This window comes from Ooceraea biroi, chromosome 9 (genome assembly GCF_003672135.1).
Source record: "Ooceraea biroi isolate clonal line C1 chromosome 9, Obir_v5.4, whole genome shotgun sequence".
Classification (NCBI taxonomy): domain Eukaryota; kingdom Metazoa; phylum Arthropoda; class Insecta; order Hymenoptera; family Formicidae; genus Ooceraea; species Ooceraea biroi.
Window position 1 is genome coordinate 13,997,368 of NC_039514.1, and position 21,115 is coordinate 14,018,482.

The 21,115-nt window shown below is 36.5% G+C and overlaps 1 protein-coding gene and 1 long non-coding RNA gene across 2 annotated transcripts in view; one reads left to right on the plus strand and one right to left on the minus strand.

Annotated features, from left to right (window-relative positions):
- The window catches only part of LOC105275958 (protein sidekick), a 29,352-nt gene that overhangs the window by 1,793 nt on the left and 6,444 nt on the right, over nt 1-21,115 (plus strand). Inside the window, 24 exon segments of the mRNA XM_026972605.1 lie at nt 9,472-9,567; nt 10,261-10,440; nt 10,559-10,772; nt 10,864-11,037; nt 11,166-11,374; nt 11,611-11,761; nt 12,035-12,162; nt 13,546-13,665; nt 13,894-14,049; nt 14,379-14,505; nt 14,823-15,124; nt 15,368-15,556; nt 15,880-16,185; nt 17,149-17,475; nt 17,752-17,948; nt 18,131-18,340; nt 18,434-18,688; nt 18,858-19,086; nt 19,194-19,496; nt 19,736-19,916; nt 20,090-20,305; nt 20,401-20,597; nt 20,871-21,044; nt 21,047-21,066. Coding sequence (XP_026828406.1) covers nt 9,472-9,567; nt 10,261-10,440; nt 10,559-10,772; nt 10,864-11,037; nt 11,166-11,374; nt 11,611-11,761; nt 12,035-12,162; nt 13,546-13,665; nt 13,894-14,049; nt 14,379-14,505; nt 14,823-15,124; nt 15,368-15,556; nt 15,880-16,185; nt 17,149-17,475; nt 17,752-17,948; nt 18,131-18,340; nt 18,434-18,688; nt 18,858-19,086; nt 19,194-19,496; nt 19,736-19,916; nt 20,090-20,305; nt 20,401-20,597; nt 20,871-21,044; nt 21,047-21,066 — 4,661 coding nt within the window.
- On the minus strand, nt 2,459-4,076 carry LOC105275957. The gene is made up of 2 exons (XR_893319.1): nt 3,509-4,076; nt 2,459-3,393 (listed from the first exon to the last, which is right to left on the minus strand). It is a non-coding gene; the product is annotated as an uncharacterized LOC105275957 (long non-coding RNA).

Consider the following 21,115-nt stretch of genomic DNA (forward strand, 5'->3'; position numbering starts at 1 on the left):
TAGGTAATAACGTTTAAATAATTTTTATCGTAGTAACTTTTGCAGTTCTTTTAACATTTTTATCTATTTGATATATTCGTTGATTTTATATATCCGTTTGATAATCTTAAACTCATGTTGATGCTCCTCAGACAAGTGAATTGATATTTTATTGAATTGAGATCGGTCAACGATCATACATCATGTAAGCTCATACACATTCATATGTATTCATACATATGTACACTGCAATGCTTGAATACCGTATAAATTCATCAAAATACGTAATAAATCGCATTTCACATGCGCTCATTAAGCACATTAAGCGCTCATTAAGCGAAGCGATTAATTTTTTAAGTAATTAATGGGAAGGATGATGTGTGAGAGAAACAGGTGCGATGTAAAATCGCGCTGAAGGAAAATCCGCGAAGTTTTAGAGGTGGTCGAATTTATGGCACCAAAGCGACCCTAATTGAGATTTATCGCAGCGTTAATCCGGATCAATTGTCCGAATGAAGTTAAACCATTGACCTCTCAATTGTGGAGAGGGGAGAATGGCTGTGCCAGCACGTGCCGCATACGAGCATAATACTGAATTAATCTTTTCCATTCATTTTCTGTTATATAAACCATTTCATACGAAGAGTTCGCAATAAGAATTAAATCTACAACTATAGAAGATATATATTTTCTTCCTTCGTAAAATTGGCTTTTCGTAGATCGCTCGCGCAATTCGGGTTCTTTAAGATGCTATAGACAGAAAAAAACCGATCTCGTGCTTCTAATTCCGCTTCTCGCGTGTTGCGTCGTAACGAGGACAGACCTAGTCATTGATTAAATTTCCCTTGGACAACACCGAGCATTGATATCACCAGATAAAGGGAGATAAGAGGTTTATTCTTTCCTGTCAAATCCCGATAAAGTCTCGTTCCATAAAACGAAAACCGTCTTGCTCGACGATGGTTTTGGTATATCTAAAAAGTCATTAAATATCTAATCTTTTTTTAGGATTTACGTTACTATAAATTCTTTGGCATTCTCCATCGCTCATTATGATTTGTTTAAGATGATTTCGTATTTTTTTCTTAAACATTGATACTTTAATAATCAATAACGATGCTACTTATATCTATTAATTGTTTATGTTGTGTTGTCAGTTATATACATTGTATCATTTTATTATTATGTTATCTGATAAACTATATATATACTAGAGAAAAGAATAAAGTAAAGTTAACAAAGTTTGGCTTGAATAAATCGTTTTAAGAAAACAAGTACCAAATATTATTAAATTGTTTAGACATATTTGTGTAATACTGTGTATATACTGTTTTATACTGTTTTGTACTGTAATTACTATAACAAATTTTTAATTGAGTCGATAATTAGTCAAATAACCGCATCAACACGTGATTTACTCAATGGATGATATTTAAAGGATGATTGCTGATTTTGTCGATTTAATCTCTTTTTTTCTCGTTGTAAACGCAGGCGGAAGTTAATTTGCCACGCCATATATTCATCTATCTATCTGGCGCGTAAAGAAAGAATGCACTTCCGGTGATCTATTTCGTACAAATAAAACCTGCCATAGTGATGCTATAGTATTAGTGCATACACGCACGAAACTAAAATGAAACGAACCAGAAAAGGTATATCACCGATGTCAGCCGACTGCGGTACACAATAGAGGACAAGGGCCTTTACCTGGTCCTCGATAAGTCCCCACTCTGTCTTTTTATCCATAGAATGGTCCCTCTTGTACTCCACCGTACTCCATAGACTGTTTTCTATAGTCTTCTACTCACTGTATCGAGGGCGTGTTTCTTTCTTCGGCTAGGTAAAACTGTCGAGCGCAGAATTTTATGAAGAATAAACTGTTGCCGGATCAGGCATTAAAAAATGTGAATTAGATTTTAAATAATATCAGAGTCGTGAATAAACAAAGGACAACAATTCTGCCCCTGTCTTTTCGATATTTTTATAAAACAAAATTGATTTAAAATTGATGAAAAAGTCTGCAGTTTATAGGAAATGCGCAAAGAACATGACACTTCCATTGCAGTAGAATTCAGCGCAACGACATCGCAATTCCGTCGATTCTATGCGAGTCGTGATGACAAAAACTGGACAAGTGGTAAAGATCGCTGCTGCGGCCTTTACGGGTTCCGAACATCTTGACCGTCGTTCCGTGCAGCCGGATATACCAGACTACCTTTTGCTTTTACTTCTCCGTGACCGCGTCATCTTTATTATCGTCATCTTCCTGTCTTCACCGCGAAATTCGCTTTGCTGCGCATTTTTTTTCACCAAAATCGATCGATCGATATATTTTTTATTTCTTCTTCTTGTGCTTTTTCTTCCTGTCTTTTTCTTATCAACTATATTTGAATGTATCATTACTAGAATATTATAGGTAACTATTCTGAAGAATATTATAAACAGAGAACGGGAGTGAAAACAAGCAGGTACATTTTCACAAATATATACATGATTTTAATCAATTTTTAATTTTTATTTATATCTTACGTTATACGTTTTCCTACGTTAAAAGAGATAAAATGAAAATTATACAAACTAATAAAATTTATAATTTTACAGTTTATATCACTTTTCTGCAGATATTCTATGGATAAGGAATTATTGAAATACGTAATAAGAAACTACTTATGGACGAATAAAAATAATTATTTATGGACTAAATATGTCCATAAAAGAAAAAGAAGAGGTAGTTCTGTGACGGGACTCTTTAACGAGACGTAAGGCGAAAGATTTTCGAATTTTGAGCTCACCGCTATGCCCTCCGGGTATTGTGTTGAAGAAACGGCGGTAGTTTCTTGAAGGAAATGTGGAACGTTTCGAACATCAAGGGAAAAAGAAGCCTCATACTGCGGTGGGACCGCTATTGTTTCGACCTCGTTATCGTCGTCGGGGACCTTATCTCCGACGATCCGATGGCGACAAAAAGCAGCGGGCCTTAAATCCGCTACTCGCGCGTGTGTCTCTCAGTAATTCCCATTATTATTCGCCGTGTAACTCGTCGACGCGAGGCGATGCCATGGGACGTGGTAGCCGCTGCACAGAGGCCACTGACCGCCCCCCGGCAAAGCTTTCTCGTCTTTCATGGTTTCTTCTTCTTCTTCTTCGCCTCCTCCTTCTTATCTTTCTTGTTGTTCTTGCTCTTCTGGAGCTTCTTCTCGGTTTTACTCCCTTCGTTCTCTCATGAGTGTACTTGGCGTCGTAAGGAGGAATTTCTATCGCGATACATATTCACAAATTTCGTATATTCGTGTATCTTAATACACGCAAATAGCTTATACAAATTCGTTCCATATTTACAATTGCGTTTTTTATATTGAAGGAGACTGTTTGTCTAGGAGACTGTTTGTCTCAATGTTAGCGAGTTGTCGAGTACTAAAATATAATTACAAAAACGAAAGTTATAAATTCATTTCTTTATATAATACTTTAATACTTGGTTATCTTCATCAAGTGCGCATAGTGGAAAGAATTGCGAAGCGCAGCTTACGCTTTTGTCACGCCTATGCTTTGGATGCCAGGGGAAGCAAATTACGGCTGTCTCCTCGTCATTATTCGCCCACGACGTTTCCCAACGTGCTTCAACGCGCATCGAAGCAAGTGCATCCGTTTCGCTCCGCGTCATCTTCACTTTACCTTTCACGTGCGTTTTCGTTGCGCATTCTCCCCGTTGTATATTATTTCTTCCGCACTCGTTTCGTTCCGCCGTTGACCGTGCACCAAGGGAGGAATACCGGCGAAAAGTGAAAATATCGGTGAACGGAGCGACGCGCACGTTGCACACGCCACTGTCTCAACAATTCCCTTGCCTTGCGCAATTTGCTCGCTCAAGGTTCCTATCGGTAACGACGGGGTAATCTCGCTCACCTGAGCAAGCGAGTGCGAAAGAGCGTTAAAGAGTTTTCCTCCCGCGGCAACAGACTCGCGAGGAAAAGAGAGTAAAAAGAAAGAAGGACGTCACGCGAAGCAAGACGTCGCGTCGCGAGGAATTGCTGTGCTGATTTTCACACGAAATTATTTTTCTCTCAAATTAGTTCCCATAAATTATTTTTTATTGTTTTATTATTACTTACTAGCTCTGAATTATTATTTTAAATTATTCAATAATTACTATTCGTTAAAAAGTGTTTCTAAATTAAATTAGTTTTAGAATATTCTCGCAGCGCTCCTTCGATCGTCGTTACATCGATGAATCTAAATGCTAATCGAAGTGGCATTACTCGCGGATGATGCTTACCGGGATACATCCTGTGAATCACCTTCGGCGAGTCTCTATTAGCAACTTCTTAATATTTCCGCGATTTACGTAAGCGAATGCTTTGCTAAAGCTAGCAACATTTCCACAACCGCATTTCTGCATGACTGCACACTTGCCGCCAGCAGGATCTTCGATGAAATACACGGGTGTCGTTATCTAATACGCGAGAAATCCCTTAAGGAGTGATAAGAAATTTAAAAGCGAGTGCAAGATATGTTTCGTACACACATGTTTAACTGGTCGTATCACAAGTGCTTTCTCTTCTCGACCTCTCTCTTCTACATCCGTTGTTACACCGCGCTATCCCTCTTGCCTGTCATTTTAACCGCCGTTTCCTGTTTCCTGCGAAAGGGATTAGCATCGATACGTTAAATCGTTTGCCTCTCACGATCGGTCTGCACTCTCTTCCCTTCATCCCTTCAGGCAATTTGCACATCCTTCGTACAACCGAGGGACGAGTTTTCTGTGAGAGGATCTGGAAGAAAAAGAGAGGAAAAGGAATGGAGGACGAAGGACGTCACGCGAAGGAAAGCACTGTGAGAAATACGCTTCGTAGCGCGACCTGGTCTCCGGCATAGTCTAGTATCTCTCTTTTCTTCTTAATTCACTTAATTATATCAAATTATACTTGATTGTTAATTACGAAGCAATCGCACGAACTATTTATGTAGCTCAGAAAACAGCGAAAACAATAAAAAGGAAGAACGAAAGTATAGAGAGACAGAAAATAGATTCAAAGTATTACATTATTATATAATATAAAGTATCAATATATAATAGCGTAAATTTTTAGTTTGAATAATATCGAATCGCGATACCGCGAGGATTTTTCTTGCTTGAACAAGTTCGAGCGAGTTCCTGCGATTTGAGCAAAGTTTAAACGAAAGAATAATATTTCCTGGAAAGAAAGATTTATTGACAATTGACTTCTTGATTGAAACTATGCGTTCTTGGTTTTAAGATGACTGATGGCAAGAAACGCGGAGGCTAAATCCAACTATTTATAACTATTTATAAACAGTATGCCTCAATATTCAAGGTTTACTGAAAGTCTGCGTTTTTCTTTTCCTTTTTACGTACACTGTTCAGGCGCGTACACGAACTGATTGCAGAAGACAACGGGATGCGTGGTAGAAACGAACGAACGGAATCCACCTATGGGAACGTATCTGTGGTGAGAATCTGCATGCGGCTGTGTGCTAATTCGAAGTTATGCCTCGTTGAACAAGCGGTTCTTAAACGGTGTGCTGCCAGCTTGGTGTACCAAGCACACCGTTGCGATAACAGAAGACGGCACGGCGCGGCGATATGAGGGTACGAGCGTCGCAATTTCGCGCAACGATGCGTTTTTAACTATCAATCACGACAGAGGGAATGCCGTAATCGCGCCCAGATGCGAGAACGATGAAAATGCGTGGGTGAAAGAACAGAACGTGTGTATATACTTATGGGAGAATAGAATATTAACCGTTTGAGTTGGCGAGAAACGCGCTCCTCCTGTCTCATGTCAAAAGTGCCGGGAGCGCAATCGCTTTTCTTTCATTTCGTATCTACGTCGTAGATAAGAATAAGGAAGACTAAAAATATAACATATGTCCCTAAAATACAATATATGAATTATAGTAATACATTAAAAAGTACAGTGATACATAATTTAATAATATTAGATAGCAATCAAGTAATTAGTAAATAATGATTAAAGTTACAGTATGGCAGCATACGATTTTTTATTTACTTTTAATAAGAATAAGAAAAGCACCGACTTAGAAATAATTAATCAAGCTCTGGTAATTGAAGTGTAAACTGAACGTATCTATAGCGAGTCTATTGCGGCGCTTACTCGGCACGTTTCACGTACATACATTCTTGTGATCGTCTGAGGCACTCAAACGATTAATATCGATTAATATGAGAGGGCTTGAAGGTGAGCGTACCCAGTTTGAAAAAGTCCGGAAAATCGCTTTGTTGGCTCGTTATATCCGCGTTCTAAACGCGGATTGTTTACGCTCAATGGAACGCAGCGTGCTCAAACTAACTCAATTCTCGCCCTTTTACGAGCCTTTTACGCTCTTCGAACGTGCGTCGACCCTAACGATACAACACGTGGCAACGATTTCGTGCAAGCGCAAGCTTACGTGCTCGAGCTTACGCCCGGTACCATATGCGCCTTCGGCTGCACTCCAGTAAGTGCACTCCATCGTCAGCGGGTGGTTATTTCCAGACAAATTCCTGAAAAAAGAACACCCCTTTCTCGCAGACTCTGACTCATTGACACGATGTAATCGCCGTTATCGAAGTCGATCCGTAAATTGTCTATTTTATTATGCTAATTATCTATTGAATTAATTTCTCATAATTTGATTGAATTTACACCGCATACAGCGATAAGATATTAATTCGGCGTTTGCAAAGTATAAGATTCATTTATAAAAAAAGTAGAGCAATTTAAAACAAATTATTTACTTAATAAATAATTTCTCTCTTTTAGTACAAGAAGTCGGTACAATTACAGTTTACTCGAACAATTTTTTCCCAGATAACGAAAATGTAAGCGATATTAGATTATGAGACAATACGTTTACGCTTTTGGACCACATAGAAATATACATATTATGATAAAAAGAATTTGCACGCGGTCACGGTCTCTCCTTTTACGAGAGCCAACGTATTTACAAATTCCAGTCTCGACCGTGAAACTCGCGTCTCGGTGAACAGTCTACTGGCGAACAGCCAAATGTCTCGGTAACGTGGCACAACTACCATCGACTTCTCGTATACGCCCTCGTACACATATCAGCTGTCTCACGATGCAATGTAATCACATTCGAGTGCGTTAAACCGGTGTCTCGCGAGCGACAGACAGACGCCACGCGGTTACAAGTTGTCTCGAAATCAAAAGAACACTCAAACATATCATTAATGCAAACACATGAATAATAATAATAATAAATACCTCTTTACACAATTATATATAATTTTTGATATCATACGCATATAATAAGCAAACACGTAAGAAACTTACATGAGTCTGTTATGTAAGATAGTCTGTGTGTTCCCATATTAATATTATTGACAGAAACTTTACTTATAATACTCACGTTAGTTTTTTTTTATTAATATTGAGTCGTGCTTAAAATACCGTCGAAATCGGATAGCGGTGAAACGATGGAATTTAATTTGATAGAGAAAATAAAGACGAAGGATTTGATTGTAAAAATAGGAGTTCAAAATTTCGGCGAAGTATCCTCTTGAGTGACAGAGAAGAATATCCGCAACGTGGCGTCGTGGAAACGGGGGTTGACCACCTGCAGACTGCAGTGAAGAAGAGGGAGTCGCACAACCCCATCGTGTGGTAGATGCAATATAGCTAGCTGCGTGCAGTAAGACGCAATGCGCAACGTTTTGCGGAGTTCACCCCCACCGACCAGCGTTATCGGCCACCGACCGTATCTCTGTCAGTAGACGCGAACAAAATGCACCTGCAAAATTACAGCAAACTTTTCTCCACGTAATGCATTCAGTTTCTAAACTCTTGTCCTTTCCATATTTCGTCGCGCTCTAATTGGGCACTGAAAAATCTCACTAAATCGTTCCTCGTGGCTTCATGGCTTCAATGAGAAATCTGTTTAAAAGAAAAAAATAGGTCAGGAATATAGCTTCAGTTTAAATGTTGATATCTTGTTCAATTATTTTATTCATAATTATTATTTTTTATTAACAATTATTTTATTCATAATTAATTATATTTTATTATAATATCTTGTTATACTGAAATTTGTATCTAATTATAATATATAGAATATGTCATTATATCTTATAACATTTCATCGTATCTTATATCTTATATAATTTTCAATTTTTATAACTCTAAAAATTTGTTACAGTTTATATATTTGTATTTTTGTATAATGTATTATATAATATATTATATAATGTAGTTTTGTACAGTTATATATAATATTTAACATAATTGTTCGCTTTATCTGAAATCTTGCGAAATTCCACTTTCCTGCTGAGCAAAATGGTTGAGGATCGATTCCTCTCGTGAGGGTATCGTTCATCATACGCGTTCTTCGCACCGTCAGCACACGACGAATCGGGTTGTATAACTGCGCCGCTTGAAAATGAATGGACCTATGGAGGATTCTGGGTCGCGCGCAAAAGAGGAATTTCTTTTCTTTATTTACCAAGCCCAAACGACCAAAGCCTTTCACGTTCCGTGCCCTTCTGTAAACTTCGCCACCCCATTTCACCCTCGATGACAGCTGCATCGCTTGGAAATAGGGGTTCCCTCAGCGGTTTTAATTTGCATTGGCATACGCAATATGTGCACGTGAACATGCATCCGTACATAGATATTAAATGGTGATTTTAAAATAATAAACATAGTATTATAATAAATAAAGTAATATAATGTGCTTAAAATAATGTTTAAATAAATATCAAATATCAATACGTTATCAATCGTTTAATTGTTTGCAAAGCTGGCAAGATGATTACTAAATTATTGAAAAATTCTCAGAGTTGTCTTTCTACTTTCTTGTGATTTTTGTGAAAGTAATTATTTAAAGTGACAAATAACAATATGCTTAAAGAAACAATGCTTAAATAGATGCTAAGATATATTTTTGATAATCAATCATTTACAAAGTTGGCAAGACAATTACAGAATCAAAAATTTTCTTAGACTTCTCCTGATACTCTCTTCCTCTTGATTTGAATCATTAGTTCAACTGTGTCCTCAATTAAACCATGGTTTCATGGGAAGGTTGCGCCACAGACTGCGGCACAGGCTGCGGTGTGTCGAGATCATCGGAGCGTGGAACGTCCGGTACGAGAGGGTGCACGTGTCGGTTTACGTGCATGTGACTCGACACCTCGGCATCCGCGGCCGTTCGTTCGCATTCTTTCCTCGCGTACGTCGGCCTTTTTGGAGCACAGACGTAAATGATTATGTCTCGCGCTCACGATGACTCAGTATCAATCTATCATATGGAATTTATCTTATCATATGGAATTTATCTTATCATATGGAATTTATCTTATCATATGGAATTACATGTAATAACATAAAATTATTAAAATGATTGATACGAATCCATAACAATTATATTTTACATGCGATTTTAAACGCAAAGTATACAGGACATTTTTCATTTTTTATTTATGAATTTAAAATGTTTTTTTGTTTACAGAACCGCTTCAGGAACCGCGCTTTACCACTCAACCGTCAAGCAGTGGCAATATACTTAGCGAAAATCGCACCAAATTTTTGGAATGCCGAGCAAGAGGTAAGAACATTTAGGTACTAGAAGTAAAATTAAGATTTTATTTATTCTATTTTTGATAATACAGATATACAGTGGTGATTTATATTTTGCGAGTGTGGTCATGAAAATTATTCCAGTATTGTTTGACTATAAATATTTCGATATTATTTAAAGCCATGAAATTAAAAAAAGGATCAGGACCTCTCAGCAACATTGAGGATAAGGTTCGTCCCATACCTATTGCATTGTCTTGTTGAAATATCGAGTAACAGGCAGATGAGACGGTGACCAAATGAAGCCTTACTAATGTTCAATACCATGTAATTTGATCATATGACCCTGTGCTAATGGTATTAGGTGTAGCAGCGTCCATGACTTTGCAGAGCGCAAATAACGTTAAACCATTCATGAGTTTATGTATTAGATCACGATGTTAAAAGATCAAATTATAATTATTTTATATAATTCATAAAATCCGCGATTAAAAAAGATGCACTGCAATGATTCAAGAGAAAAACATTTATCTTCCGGACATTCTTTATGTAAATTTAAATTTTGTATTAGTATTTGTAATATTTGTAACTGATAAAAGTAAAATTAAGTGATAAATAATAAAAACTGGGATAATAATACACAAATTATATAATTTTAAGGAAAAAACATTATTTATATACGGACGAGTTGCATGCAATTAATATACGATTGTTTCCACAGGCAATCCTCAACCAAAGTACAAATGGTTCAAAGATGGGGTGGCCCTCAACAATGAGCTCATTTCAGATCCTTATTTCCGTATTCAGGCTACCCGGCGAGAGGATGCCGGAGTATATCACTGTGTTGCGTCGAACGATGTGGGATCTATATTCAGCGATCACATCACCTTCGCCGTAGCCTGTGAGTATTCAAGTTTGAATCCATCTGAATTCGTACTCAGATTTACTCAGAAGAATTTGTCTAAATTGTCCAATTTAAATTACCAAATTGTGATCGATGTTCCGCATGATCTGCTCAGATATGGGAGTCTTCGAAGATCTTACGGAAAAGGTAGTAAATGTTGAGTCGGGTAACGCCGCGATTCTACAGTTGCCCCCGATCGAGAGTCATCCTGCTCCTAGAGTAGAATGGGTCTCCTCCGACGGGATACCTTTGTATGGTATAAAATATGCCACGACCCAACGCACGTTGCTTATACTGAACGCTTCGGAGGGCGACAATGGTATCTATAGGTTCGTATATCGTTGAGACCATGTACGATTGAGACGTTCAGCGCAATAGCGCTCCAGTTACTCTTCTTGATCTTCTTGATATTACGCACAGAGCGAGGGCTTTCAATACTCAATTAGGCAAAGAAGAGAACAGTCCATTTTTCAAGCTGCAAGTCACCGGTGATCCGAATGCGGAAATAGTTCCTACTATAATTGTCAAGCCGCAAGATACGCAGATAATCAAAGATCAAGACGTCACGTACATAAACTGCATTGCGAATGCCAGGTAAACCGAGAATTTTCCTTTAAGAGGTTTAGGGATAAGAGAAATAGAAGAGAGAAGAAAGACAAAGAATGAACCAGCGGAACTATAGCAGCGGCAAAATTCTAACCAACGAAATTGCATCGTTTCAGATCGCTTCACGAGCTAAGAACCTTGTGGATGAAAGATGGTATTCCGATTGAGAATTCACGAATATCGTACAGCTTCAACGATTCGTGGAACAGGACGCTCGCATTGGTCTCCGCCAACATAACTTATACGGGAGTTTATTCCTGCCATGTGGACTTGAGAAGCGGCGATTATCCGACTGTAAATGCGAGTGCCAAAATCGTTGTCTACGGTAAATATTATCTAACGATATTATATTTATTGTAGATATCTCTAATAAACATTTAAACGAGTAGTAAAATAGTGGCCACGTAAGATCACTCGCCTATAATTATTATTTGTAAAATAAAAATACGTCACTGTCAGCTTTTATTATGCAAAGTCGCAAATCAAAATATATGTTAATAACGAACTATTAGCATTAATTCGTATTATTAAAGCTGCTATTTTTCTCTTGCGTTTCTTTAGAAAAACCAACATTTATAACGGAGTTAAAAAGGGAGACTTTGAGCGACTATGGATCCACCGTAACGTTACCGTGTGATACTGTTGGCGTGCCGCCTCCCACAGTTGCTTGGTTCCGTAATGCCGAGCCTATCAACCATTTACTAGGGACCAGGTATGTCTTAGCAAAATTTGCTTTTATGTTCATTCAAATGAAAACGTAAGAGAGGCGTAAAGAGTTTCGTAACTCTTGCAGTTAAATTAGATTAATTAAATTAGATCAATTTTATCAAAAACTTTTAATCTACATCTGAAATTGCCATTGTTCTACGAGAAGATATTGTTTAACTACAAATTCTATTTTTATGTTATAAATGAAGATATATACACGAAATTAAATAAATTATGAAATAAATTTTATTGTTCGAAAATTCTGACTTTTATATAGATATGTGATGGAGGAAGATGGCTCACTGACAATCAAGAAATTAACTATGGATGACTCCGGGATGTTCCAGTGCCTCGCTTCCAATGAAGCTGGCGAGTCATCCAGTTATACGTGGGTAAAGGCAAAAAGTGAGTAATTTCGTGCAATTTCATGGTGCAGCTGCAGTATCTTGAAAGCAGTTTTATCGTCGAGTTTGTATGAAGTGTTCGCAAAACATATGATCAAAATATTCATTTTTTTATCTTTTATTATTATTATTATTTTATATTCACATTTTATATTAAGAATATGATACATAAATATTATATAAATTTATTATATATTATTAATAATAAGAAGCAGTAAAAATAATAAGGTAATAAAATCATTACAAATAGATAATAAAGATAAAGAGTAAAGAAATAGATTAATATAAGAGGATATATTGAAAAGATCCCTAATTATGTGTTTTGTGAACACTGATAATATTACTAACAAAGTTAATACAAATGAGGTATTTTTTGTATGGGAAATAGAAAAAGGATTAGGAAGCGGATTGAGAGACAGAGTTGCCCGCTGGGCGGCTGGCTACAATATAGTCAGACTTGGCCAATTTGACCGCCGGTTTATCTTGTCTAAATATCCAGCCAGTAAGAATATTGTTGCAAAATTTCTTTACTTTTTTCTTCCCATTATATTATCGGCACACAAGCTTGAAGATTGCATATAAATATCACTTCACGATTTTTTGCTTTTTTGGCGACAATCCTTGCATATAGCTCTAATAACAAGGCAAAACGCACCAAACCATGCCTAGTGTTATTATTAGTATTTCATAAAATTAATTATTGTTCCAATGTAGCTGATAGAATATTAGGCAAAAAGAATATTGTCTACAATATTCCACAATAGTGTTTTATATACTTAATAATTTTATTATTTCAGTTAGTCTAGTTTTGTGTTTTATTGTAGAAGATATTGACGATTTTAGAAAACGTCCAATGAAACAATCTCTTTATTTTAAAGCATCTTTGGAATAACCCTTAGCACGCGTCTTGCAGCATTAAAAGTACACTGACACGCACGTCTCGTTTTTTCATAGACCAAAGATACGTTCTCAATGAGACCTATTTAAAATTTTATAGGTGTTTCATGATAAATGTCACGTAATAAGATAATTAAATATTTCATTCTTGTATTTTCTATGATTGAGCGATTACTTCATGCGGCATTTCTCGTGAAACCTCTAGTACTTGGGCGTTAGTTTGTATTTTTGTGTAGTTTTGTGTTGTCGAACATGTGTTTGTGTCCAAGCTTGTTTTTCTGGAGTCAGCACATCAGAAAGCTAGAGAAAGAGTGAAAATTAGAGATGGGTTTGATATATATATATATATATATATATATATATATATATATACACACACACATATTGCAACCGACGATTCATCACCCTTTTCTTTATTTGCATGTTGTAAAAAAAGATTGGAAATAGATATGCGTTGTTGATGAGACAATTTACGTGCAATTTGTAGCGTCTGGGCCGGTAATGGAAAAGGGTCCGCAAAATTTAACGGTATTAGACGGCAAAGATGCAACTCTGAGCTGCAACGCGATAGCGGCACCTAAACCAAATACCACCTGGTATTATAACGGTAAGTAACTAAAAATCAAATCAGAGAGAGTTATCAATTTTTTATTAATTTTATATATATATTTTTTTGACATAAAAAAGTGATTTGGTTGCGGAAACTTGTTAATTATCATTTTGATAAAAGTATTAAATGTAAATTAGAATAGAGAAACGACTATGCGTCATTTATTTTAGTAATAGAAAACATATTTTCATATAATAATAAAACTTATTTATAACATTACAATAGATACGATACCTGTGGAGATAGCTGGACGAGTGCAAGTCCTGGACAATGGTGATCTTCTAATTGCAGCAGTAAAAACGAATGACGAAGGAAAATATACTTGTATCCGTGCGAATGAAGCCGGTTCCGTCAATGGATCAGCATACTTGACTGTTCTAAGTAATTATTAAAATAATTTTGAATATAAAAATCGAATACAATTATAGAAGCTTTTTAATTTATTTATTTATTTGATTTTACCTAAAAGAATATATATATTTTTTTTAAATTGAGAAGTCTATAGAAAAGATAGAATTTTTCTTTTTGTTTTCACTGTCTATTGCTAAAATAATGGTGAAATCTAGATTTAGTTTAACTTTTATAATCTTGCGTTAATTTAATTTAATTTAAAACGTTTGGGTATTTAAATAAATTAACTTTTACGAATACGTATTGCTCCGTTTATTATATTTATTATTCTCCGTTTATTATTCTCAATTATGTTACAGTTCGAACGCGAATCATTCATCCGCCTCTCGATACTTCTGTGCTCCTTGGACGCACCGCCGAATTACAGTGTAAAGTTTCAAACGATCCGAGCGTTATGTATGATATGGCATGGTTTCACAACTCACAGTACGTATAATGAAGAATATAATTCTACGTAAATTCGTAATTTTTAAATCATAAATTTCTTATGGAAATCAAATCTGTTTTTAAAATTTTAGCTATAGCTGTAGTAAGTTTTCTTCTAAGTATCAAATTTATAATTAATCAAACTTTTCTCCTCGTCATTTTCAAAAAATAATTTAAATTATTTTTGTATCATTGTGTGATTATTATTTATTTATAAGAAGGTGTAGATAAATAAAACTGTTTGAATATGGGAAAAAAGGAGTTCATCAATTGTTTGTCTGAGAATCTCGAATTGACAGGTTATTATTATGTTACAGAGTAATAAACACACAAGCAAGCCAGAGATTAAAGATGCGGTCGGATGGGACTCTGCAGATCATCGCTGTTCGAGCTTCCGATGTGGGCGAGTACACGTGTTCCGTGGTATCACCGGGTGGTAACGAGACGCGATCTGCACGTTTGAGCGTGATTGAGTTGCCGTTTGCGCCAATTAACGTCGTGGCTGTGCGGGTAGAACGAATCTCTGCGCGCACGATCAACGTCACGTGGGTGCCCGGCTTCGACGGCAATAGTCCCACGAAGAAATTCATAGTCGAGAGACGAGAAGTTTCTGATTTAGGTAAGTGCAATCTGAATATAATCTATTTTAATATTTAACTTTAATATGAAAATTAATACAATCATTATTTTAATATTAATTTTAATTTAAATATTAATATTAATTTTAATATTAATATTATTTTAATATTAAAATTAATATTAGTATGTATAATTAAATTACAATTAAATTACACGTTTGTAACGAACATAAAATGTATTATTAATTTAAGTTATTATTAATTTAATAGTAATAATTATTAAGTAGGACCTGTACCGGATTCATCGTTGATCTGGATCACCGAACGCGACAATATATCCGCGAGTAGCCGATGGGTATTATTAAATAATTTGAAAGCTGCGGCAGCTTATCAGTTTCGCGTTAAGGCTGAGAATAGCGTCGGCACCGGTCCTTCGTCGGCACCCAGCAACATCGTTGTTCTACCTCAAGAACGTAAGTTATATATTGTATCTTATCTTCTTTTTATTTATATTAACATATCAATGTGTGTGCGTGTAATTCAATCTTAGACTTATATTTATAGTCGTTATTTGAAACTTGTTTGAAGATTTTATTATGTGAAATATTCACAATAGAAGTTTACATTCTGAAACGCGATCAAATCACATTTTGAATAGAGCTCATCTAAGTCTGTACTCAATTGAGCAGCAAAGCGATTTACTTGTATAAAATTTAACTTAGAATTCGAATTATTTAATTATAGCAGTGTTACACGCTTGTTTGAAGTTTAAAATTGCTCGTTTTATCGTTATTAGCACCTAGTGGCCCACCGATTGGCTTCGTCGGCTCGGCACGATCATCGTCGGAGATAATAACGCAGTGGCAACCTCCGCTGGAGGAATACAGAAACGGTCAAATTTTGGGATACGTACTGATGTACAAACTGGACGGATACAACGACAGTCCATGGACGATCCAGAACATCACCAACGAAGCACAAAGAAATTATCTTATTACTGATCTGATTACATGGAAAGATTACATGGTGCAGATAGCGGCCTACAACGACAAGGGCGTAGGCGTATTTACTGACGGTCTCACAATAAAAACTAAGGAAGGAGGTAATTGCATGATTATTGTTCCCGAAACATTAAGTATTATATCATTAAATATTAATTTATTAACTTATAAATTATATCATTATAAATTAGAGGAATGTAAAAAATTTAAATAATTTTGTGATTATATTAATATATAATTTAATTGTATATACAGGGTGTCCCGGGTTTTAACCGACAAACTGCGGGAGCATATTCTACTAGTGGAAATAAGACAAAATTCTTATATCGAGTTTGCTTAGAAATGCTTTATTACAAAGTTATAAACCAATATTGAAAAGAAATATCAGATAAGTAACAACGGATTTTTTCACAAAAATAAAAATTATCTACGCAATGATTTAGTGACGCATTTCAAAATGTTGTCCTTGCACATCGATACGAGCTAGACATCGACGTAGTACAGAATTTGTTACAGTACGACATTCCTGAAAATTTGGTTGCATCTCAGTAACTGAATTAGTAATTCGTTGCTTTAAATCTATCTGGTACTCTCCTGTTAGGAAGTCTACGTTGATACTCTCGTACGGCAGCTCGTGCATGTCCGTCACAGAATCCGTACACGAAATGAATATCGGTGTATTCCTCATTTGAAAACACTTTTGGCATTCTGATAGTAATTGCTAGTTGACACGACGATTGAAATCTAACAGCTACTGTTGTGAAAGTAACAATCATACTGAATCGTTTCAACATAGTGAACATGAATACATGTGAATACGCATAACATAAACATCTTCGACCTTGCAAATTCTACACTATGTTCCGTTGTTACTTATCTCATATTTCTTTTCAATATTGGTTTATAACTTTGTAATGAAGCATTTCTAAGCAAACTCGATATAAGAATTTTGTCTTATTTCCACTAGTAGAATATGCTCCCGCAGTTTGTCGGTTAAAACCCGGGACACCCTGTATATATATATATATAAAATTTCATAAGTTTAAACGTTTTATATATTATAGTCCCGGAAGCACCACCCACGAATATAAAAGCGAAAGCCATTAATTCAACGGCGGTGAAAGTATGGTGGAAACCACCGAATCCGCAAAAAATTAATGGGATTAATCAGGGATACAAATTGCAAGCTTGGATCGGTAGCAATGTTACGGAAACGAATGAATACAAGTCAATAACCGTGCCGCCAAGTTTACTCGACCCACTCGCCGAACAAAGCGCAGTTATGGCAGGTTTGAGAAAGTACACCCTGTATAATATCACGGTGCTTTGCTTCACCGATCCTGGTGACGGCGAAAGGAGCTCACCTGTTAAAGTTCGCACGCTCGAAGATGGTACGTTTGCTTTTCTTTAAAACTAATGTTAATATTTATGTGCGTGTGCGTAGAGTTTATTAATCTCAATATATTAAATTAATTAAATTAGATTTTTTAGATAAAGATTACATTAGTTTAATATAAAGATAATTTGTACCAAAAAACCCTTTTTAACATATCTCCTATTGCTAGTTTTAGTTGCACATAAGAAGAGCATAAGAAAACAATTATTTTTGTATATGAACGCAATTGTTATTCGACATATTTCTTTTATATCTTCCTAATTCGTTACAGCACCTGAAGAGGTGGAAAATTTACAATTTGAGGATATTAGTGATCGTGCATTGACGATTAAGTGGGCACCTCCCAAAGAAATCAACGGAATATTGACGCATTATCAATTGAAATACATGATTAAAGACATTCTCGATTCTCAGCGTGTGGAAAATTTTACAGCTAATATATTATCGACTAAAGTGGAGCATCTACAGGTAAAAACCAATTCAAAACGAAAAACATAATTTAAAAAAAACATAATTTTAAAAATCTAAGAATCACACAAAATTTAAAAAAGAAAGTCTAGAGAAAAATCGAAATGATACGATAAATTGCAAAAAGGTATCAAAATATTGTAAATGACAATAACTTTTATATTTACTTTTGTTTCTTTCAGGCGTTGACTCATTATAAATTTGAAGTCACCGCTTGGACGTCGGTTGGTGCCGGCAAGCCGAGAATAGCGATCATACAGTCGGGAGTGGAGCCGGTGCTACCGGAACCACCCACGAAGCTGGCATTGTCCAACATAGACGCGTTCTCCGTAGTGTTGCAATTCACGCCGGGATTCGACGGCAACTCGTCCATCACGAAGTGGACTGTACAGGTTGGCTGATTGAACTTGAGAACTCTTATAGAATATAAATAACAGACACAAGAGAAAAGAAATCCGTGGAACTAATTTGTCTGTATTTTTCAGGCACTGACGGCACGGAACTCAACGTGGTACAACATCTACGAGGTGTCGGATCCCGATGCCAGCACGATCACCGTTGGTGGCCTGATTCCCTTCGTGCAGTATAAGCTTCGTTTGATTGCAAACAATGTCGTCGGTGCCTCGCAACCATCTGAGCCAACTAAGGAATTTCAGACGATTCAGGCACCACCCTCTCATCCGCCGAAGAACGTCACGGTTCGCGCGATGAGCGCTACTGAATTGCGTGTCAGATGGATCGTGAGTATCTCTTTCTCTCTCTTCCTCTCTCTTTTCTTGTCGAATCATTGCATCTAAAATGTGACCTGAAACATATTACGTTATAGATATATGAGAAAATAAAATAACATAATTACAAAATAAGTTATATAACTATAAGTAATCATAAAATAATTTCTCTTCCGCGCAGCCGTTGCAGCAAATAGAATGGTACGGGAATCCGCGTGGATACAATGTTACCTACACGGAAGTGCAATCGAACATCTCGCAAAGCATCATCATCGAGGATCCCACTGCAAACTCGTATATTCTGGAGAACATGGAAGAATACGCCGATTACGAGATAGTCATGCGAGCGTTCAACGACGTGGGATTCTCGGCGGCGAGTCCAAAGGCCATCGAGCGAACTCGTGAGTCGGGTAAGTCCTTGTATGCATAATGAACTAATATCCACTGTTTCGTAAATATTGAGATTTATAATGCAAAGCTATACAATATTATATGATACTAATCATAATTTTTTCAGTGCCCTCTCTGGGGCCAATCAACGTAGAAGCGAATGCGACGTCCTCAACAACCATTCTGGTACGATGGGGCGACGTGCCCGTGGAACACCAGAACGGTCAGATCGAGGGCTTTAAAGTCTACTACGGTGCAAATTCTAGATCGCCCTTCCAGTACAAAAACATTCCCAGTAACAGCACCTTTACGACCACTTTGACGGAGCTTCGCAAATTCGTTCAGTACCACGTGCAAGTCTTGGCGTATACGAGACTAGGCGATGGCGTACTGAGCACTCCACCCGTGAGAGTTCAGACCTTTGAAGACAGTAAGATTTTTCATTGTGATCGTTGAGGATTTTCGCTCCATCGAGAGAGAGAGAGAGAGAGAGAGAGCAATTGTGAATCATGCAAAATTATTTTTATTCTTTAATGTTTTACTTATTTTATATTTCCATTTATTTGATTATTTTCTAAAATAATTCGCAATAAATTAATGCAGTGTAGTTATAATATGAACGAGATTTCCATAATGATCACTATATTATGATAATAATTTGTATTACAGCTCCCGGTCCACCGTCTAATGTATCCTTCCCCGATGTGAGTTTGACGACAGCACGCATTATTTGGGACACACCAGAGGATCCTAACGGAGAAATTTTTGCATACAAAGTTATGTTCCATTTGAACAACAGTCTAGAACGTCAATTTTCTAAAGAATTTCCGGCATCGGATAGAACATTCAGGTATAAAAATAGACATTTCGAATTTAGATTCAAATATACAGATTTTTGACTTATATTTTATATTTTAAATACAAAGAGCATTATAATTTCGATACATAAAGTAAAGTTACTTTGACACCAAATTAAATATCAGCTGTCGAATATTATAAATATTGTGATATTTCTACTTGCAGAGCCACCGAACTCGAGCCAGAAAAATATTACATGTTCTCTGTGACAGCACAGACGAGATTAGGTTGGGGTAAGACAGCTTACGCGCTTGTATTCACCACGAACAACAGAGAACGTCCACAAGCACCGTCGGTGCCTCAAGTGAGCAAATCGCAGGTGCAGAGTCGTCAAATAACGTTTAGCTGGACACCAGGCAAAGATGGTTTTGCACCGCTGAGGTACGAACACTTTCTTCGCAACAATCGCGATTTTTCGAAATGCTTTTGCTCTTTCTTTTCTCTGTTATTTCATATCAATCTCTTTGCTCCGACAGATATTATACAGTGCAACAATCCGAGAATTCCGGACCGTTCCAAATTATTCCTGAAAGAGTGGAACCCACATTGACATCTTACACTGCTAACAATTTGAAGCCTTATACATTCTATCAGTTTCGCATCCAGGCTACCAATGATATTGGCCCTTCAGATTGGAGTACTGAATCCGCTCAAGTGCAGACTCTGCCTGCAGGTGCGTATCAAGGGGCAGACAAAATAACATGAAAAACTCGGCGCAATATCTATCCTGTCTTTCTCCACAAATTTGTCTTGAAAAAAAACATGTATTCTCTAAAAATTAATAAAATTATATAAAATAATCACACATAGAAACTAAAGAGGAATTTTGAGAGAAGCGTAAAGTCAAAATCTCCTTTGGCGATTCATTATTTGTGTCTTTTTCGCTTTCTTTCAAGTAAATTAATTTTTCTTTGATATTCACTTGACGATGCGTTTGCTCATACAGCACCATCAAAAGGTGTCACTGGTCTGAAAGTTGTACCGATAACGACATCCAGTGTCGAGGTTCATTGGAACATGATTGATGAGATATATTGGAGTGGCGATCACGAAACGGGTGGTTATCGTGTCGTTTACCAGCCGATATCAGATTTCCCGACGCCACTGCAAGCAACGCCAAAAAAGACGTTATAGGAATTAAGGTAATATGTTTCTAAAATGTAAAATTGTGTGTAAACATCATTATGATTT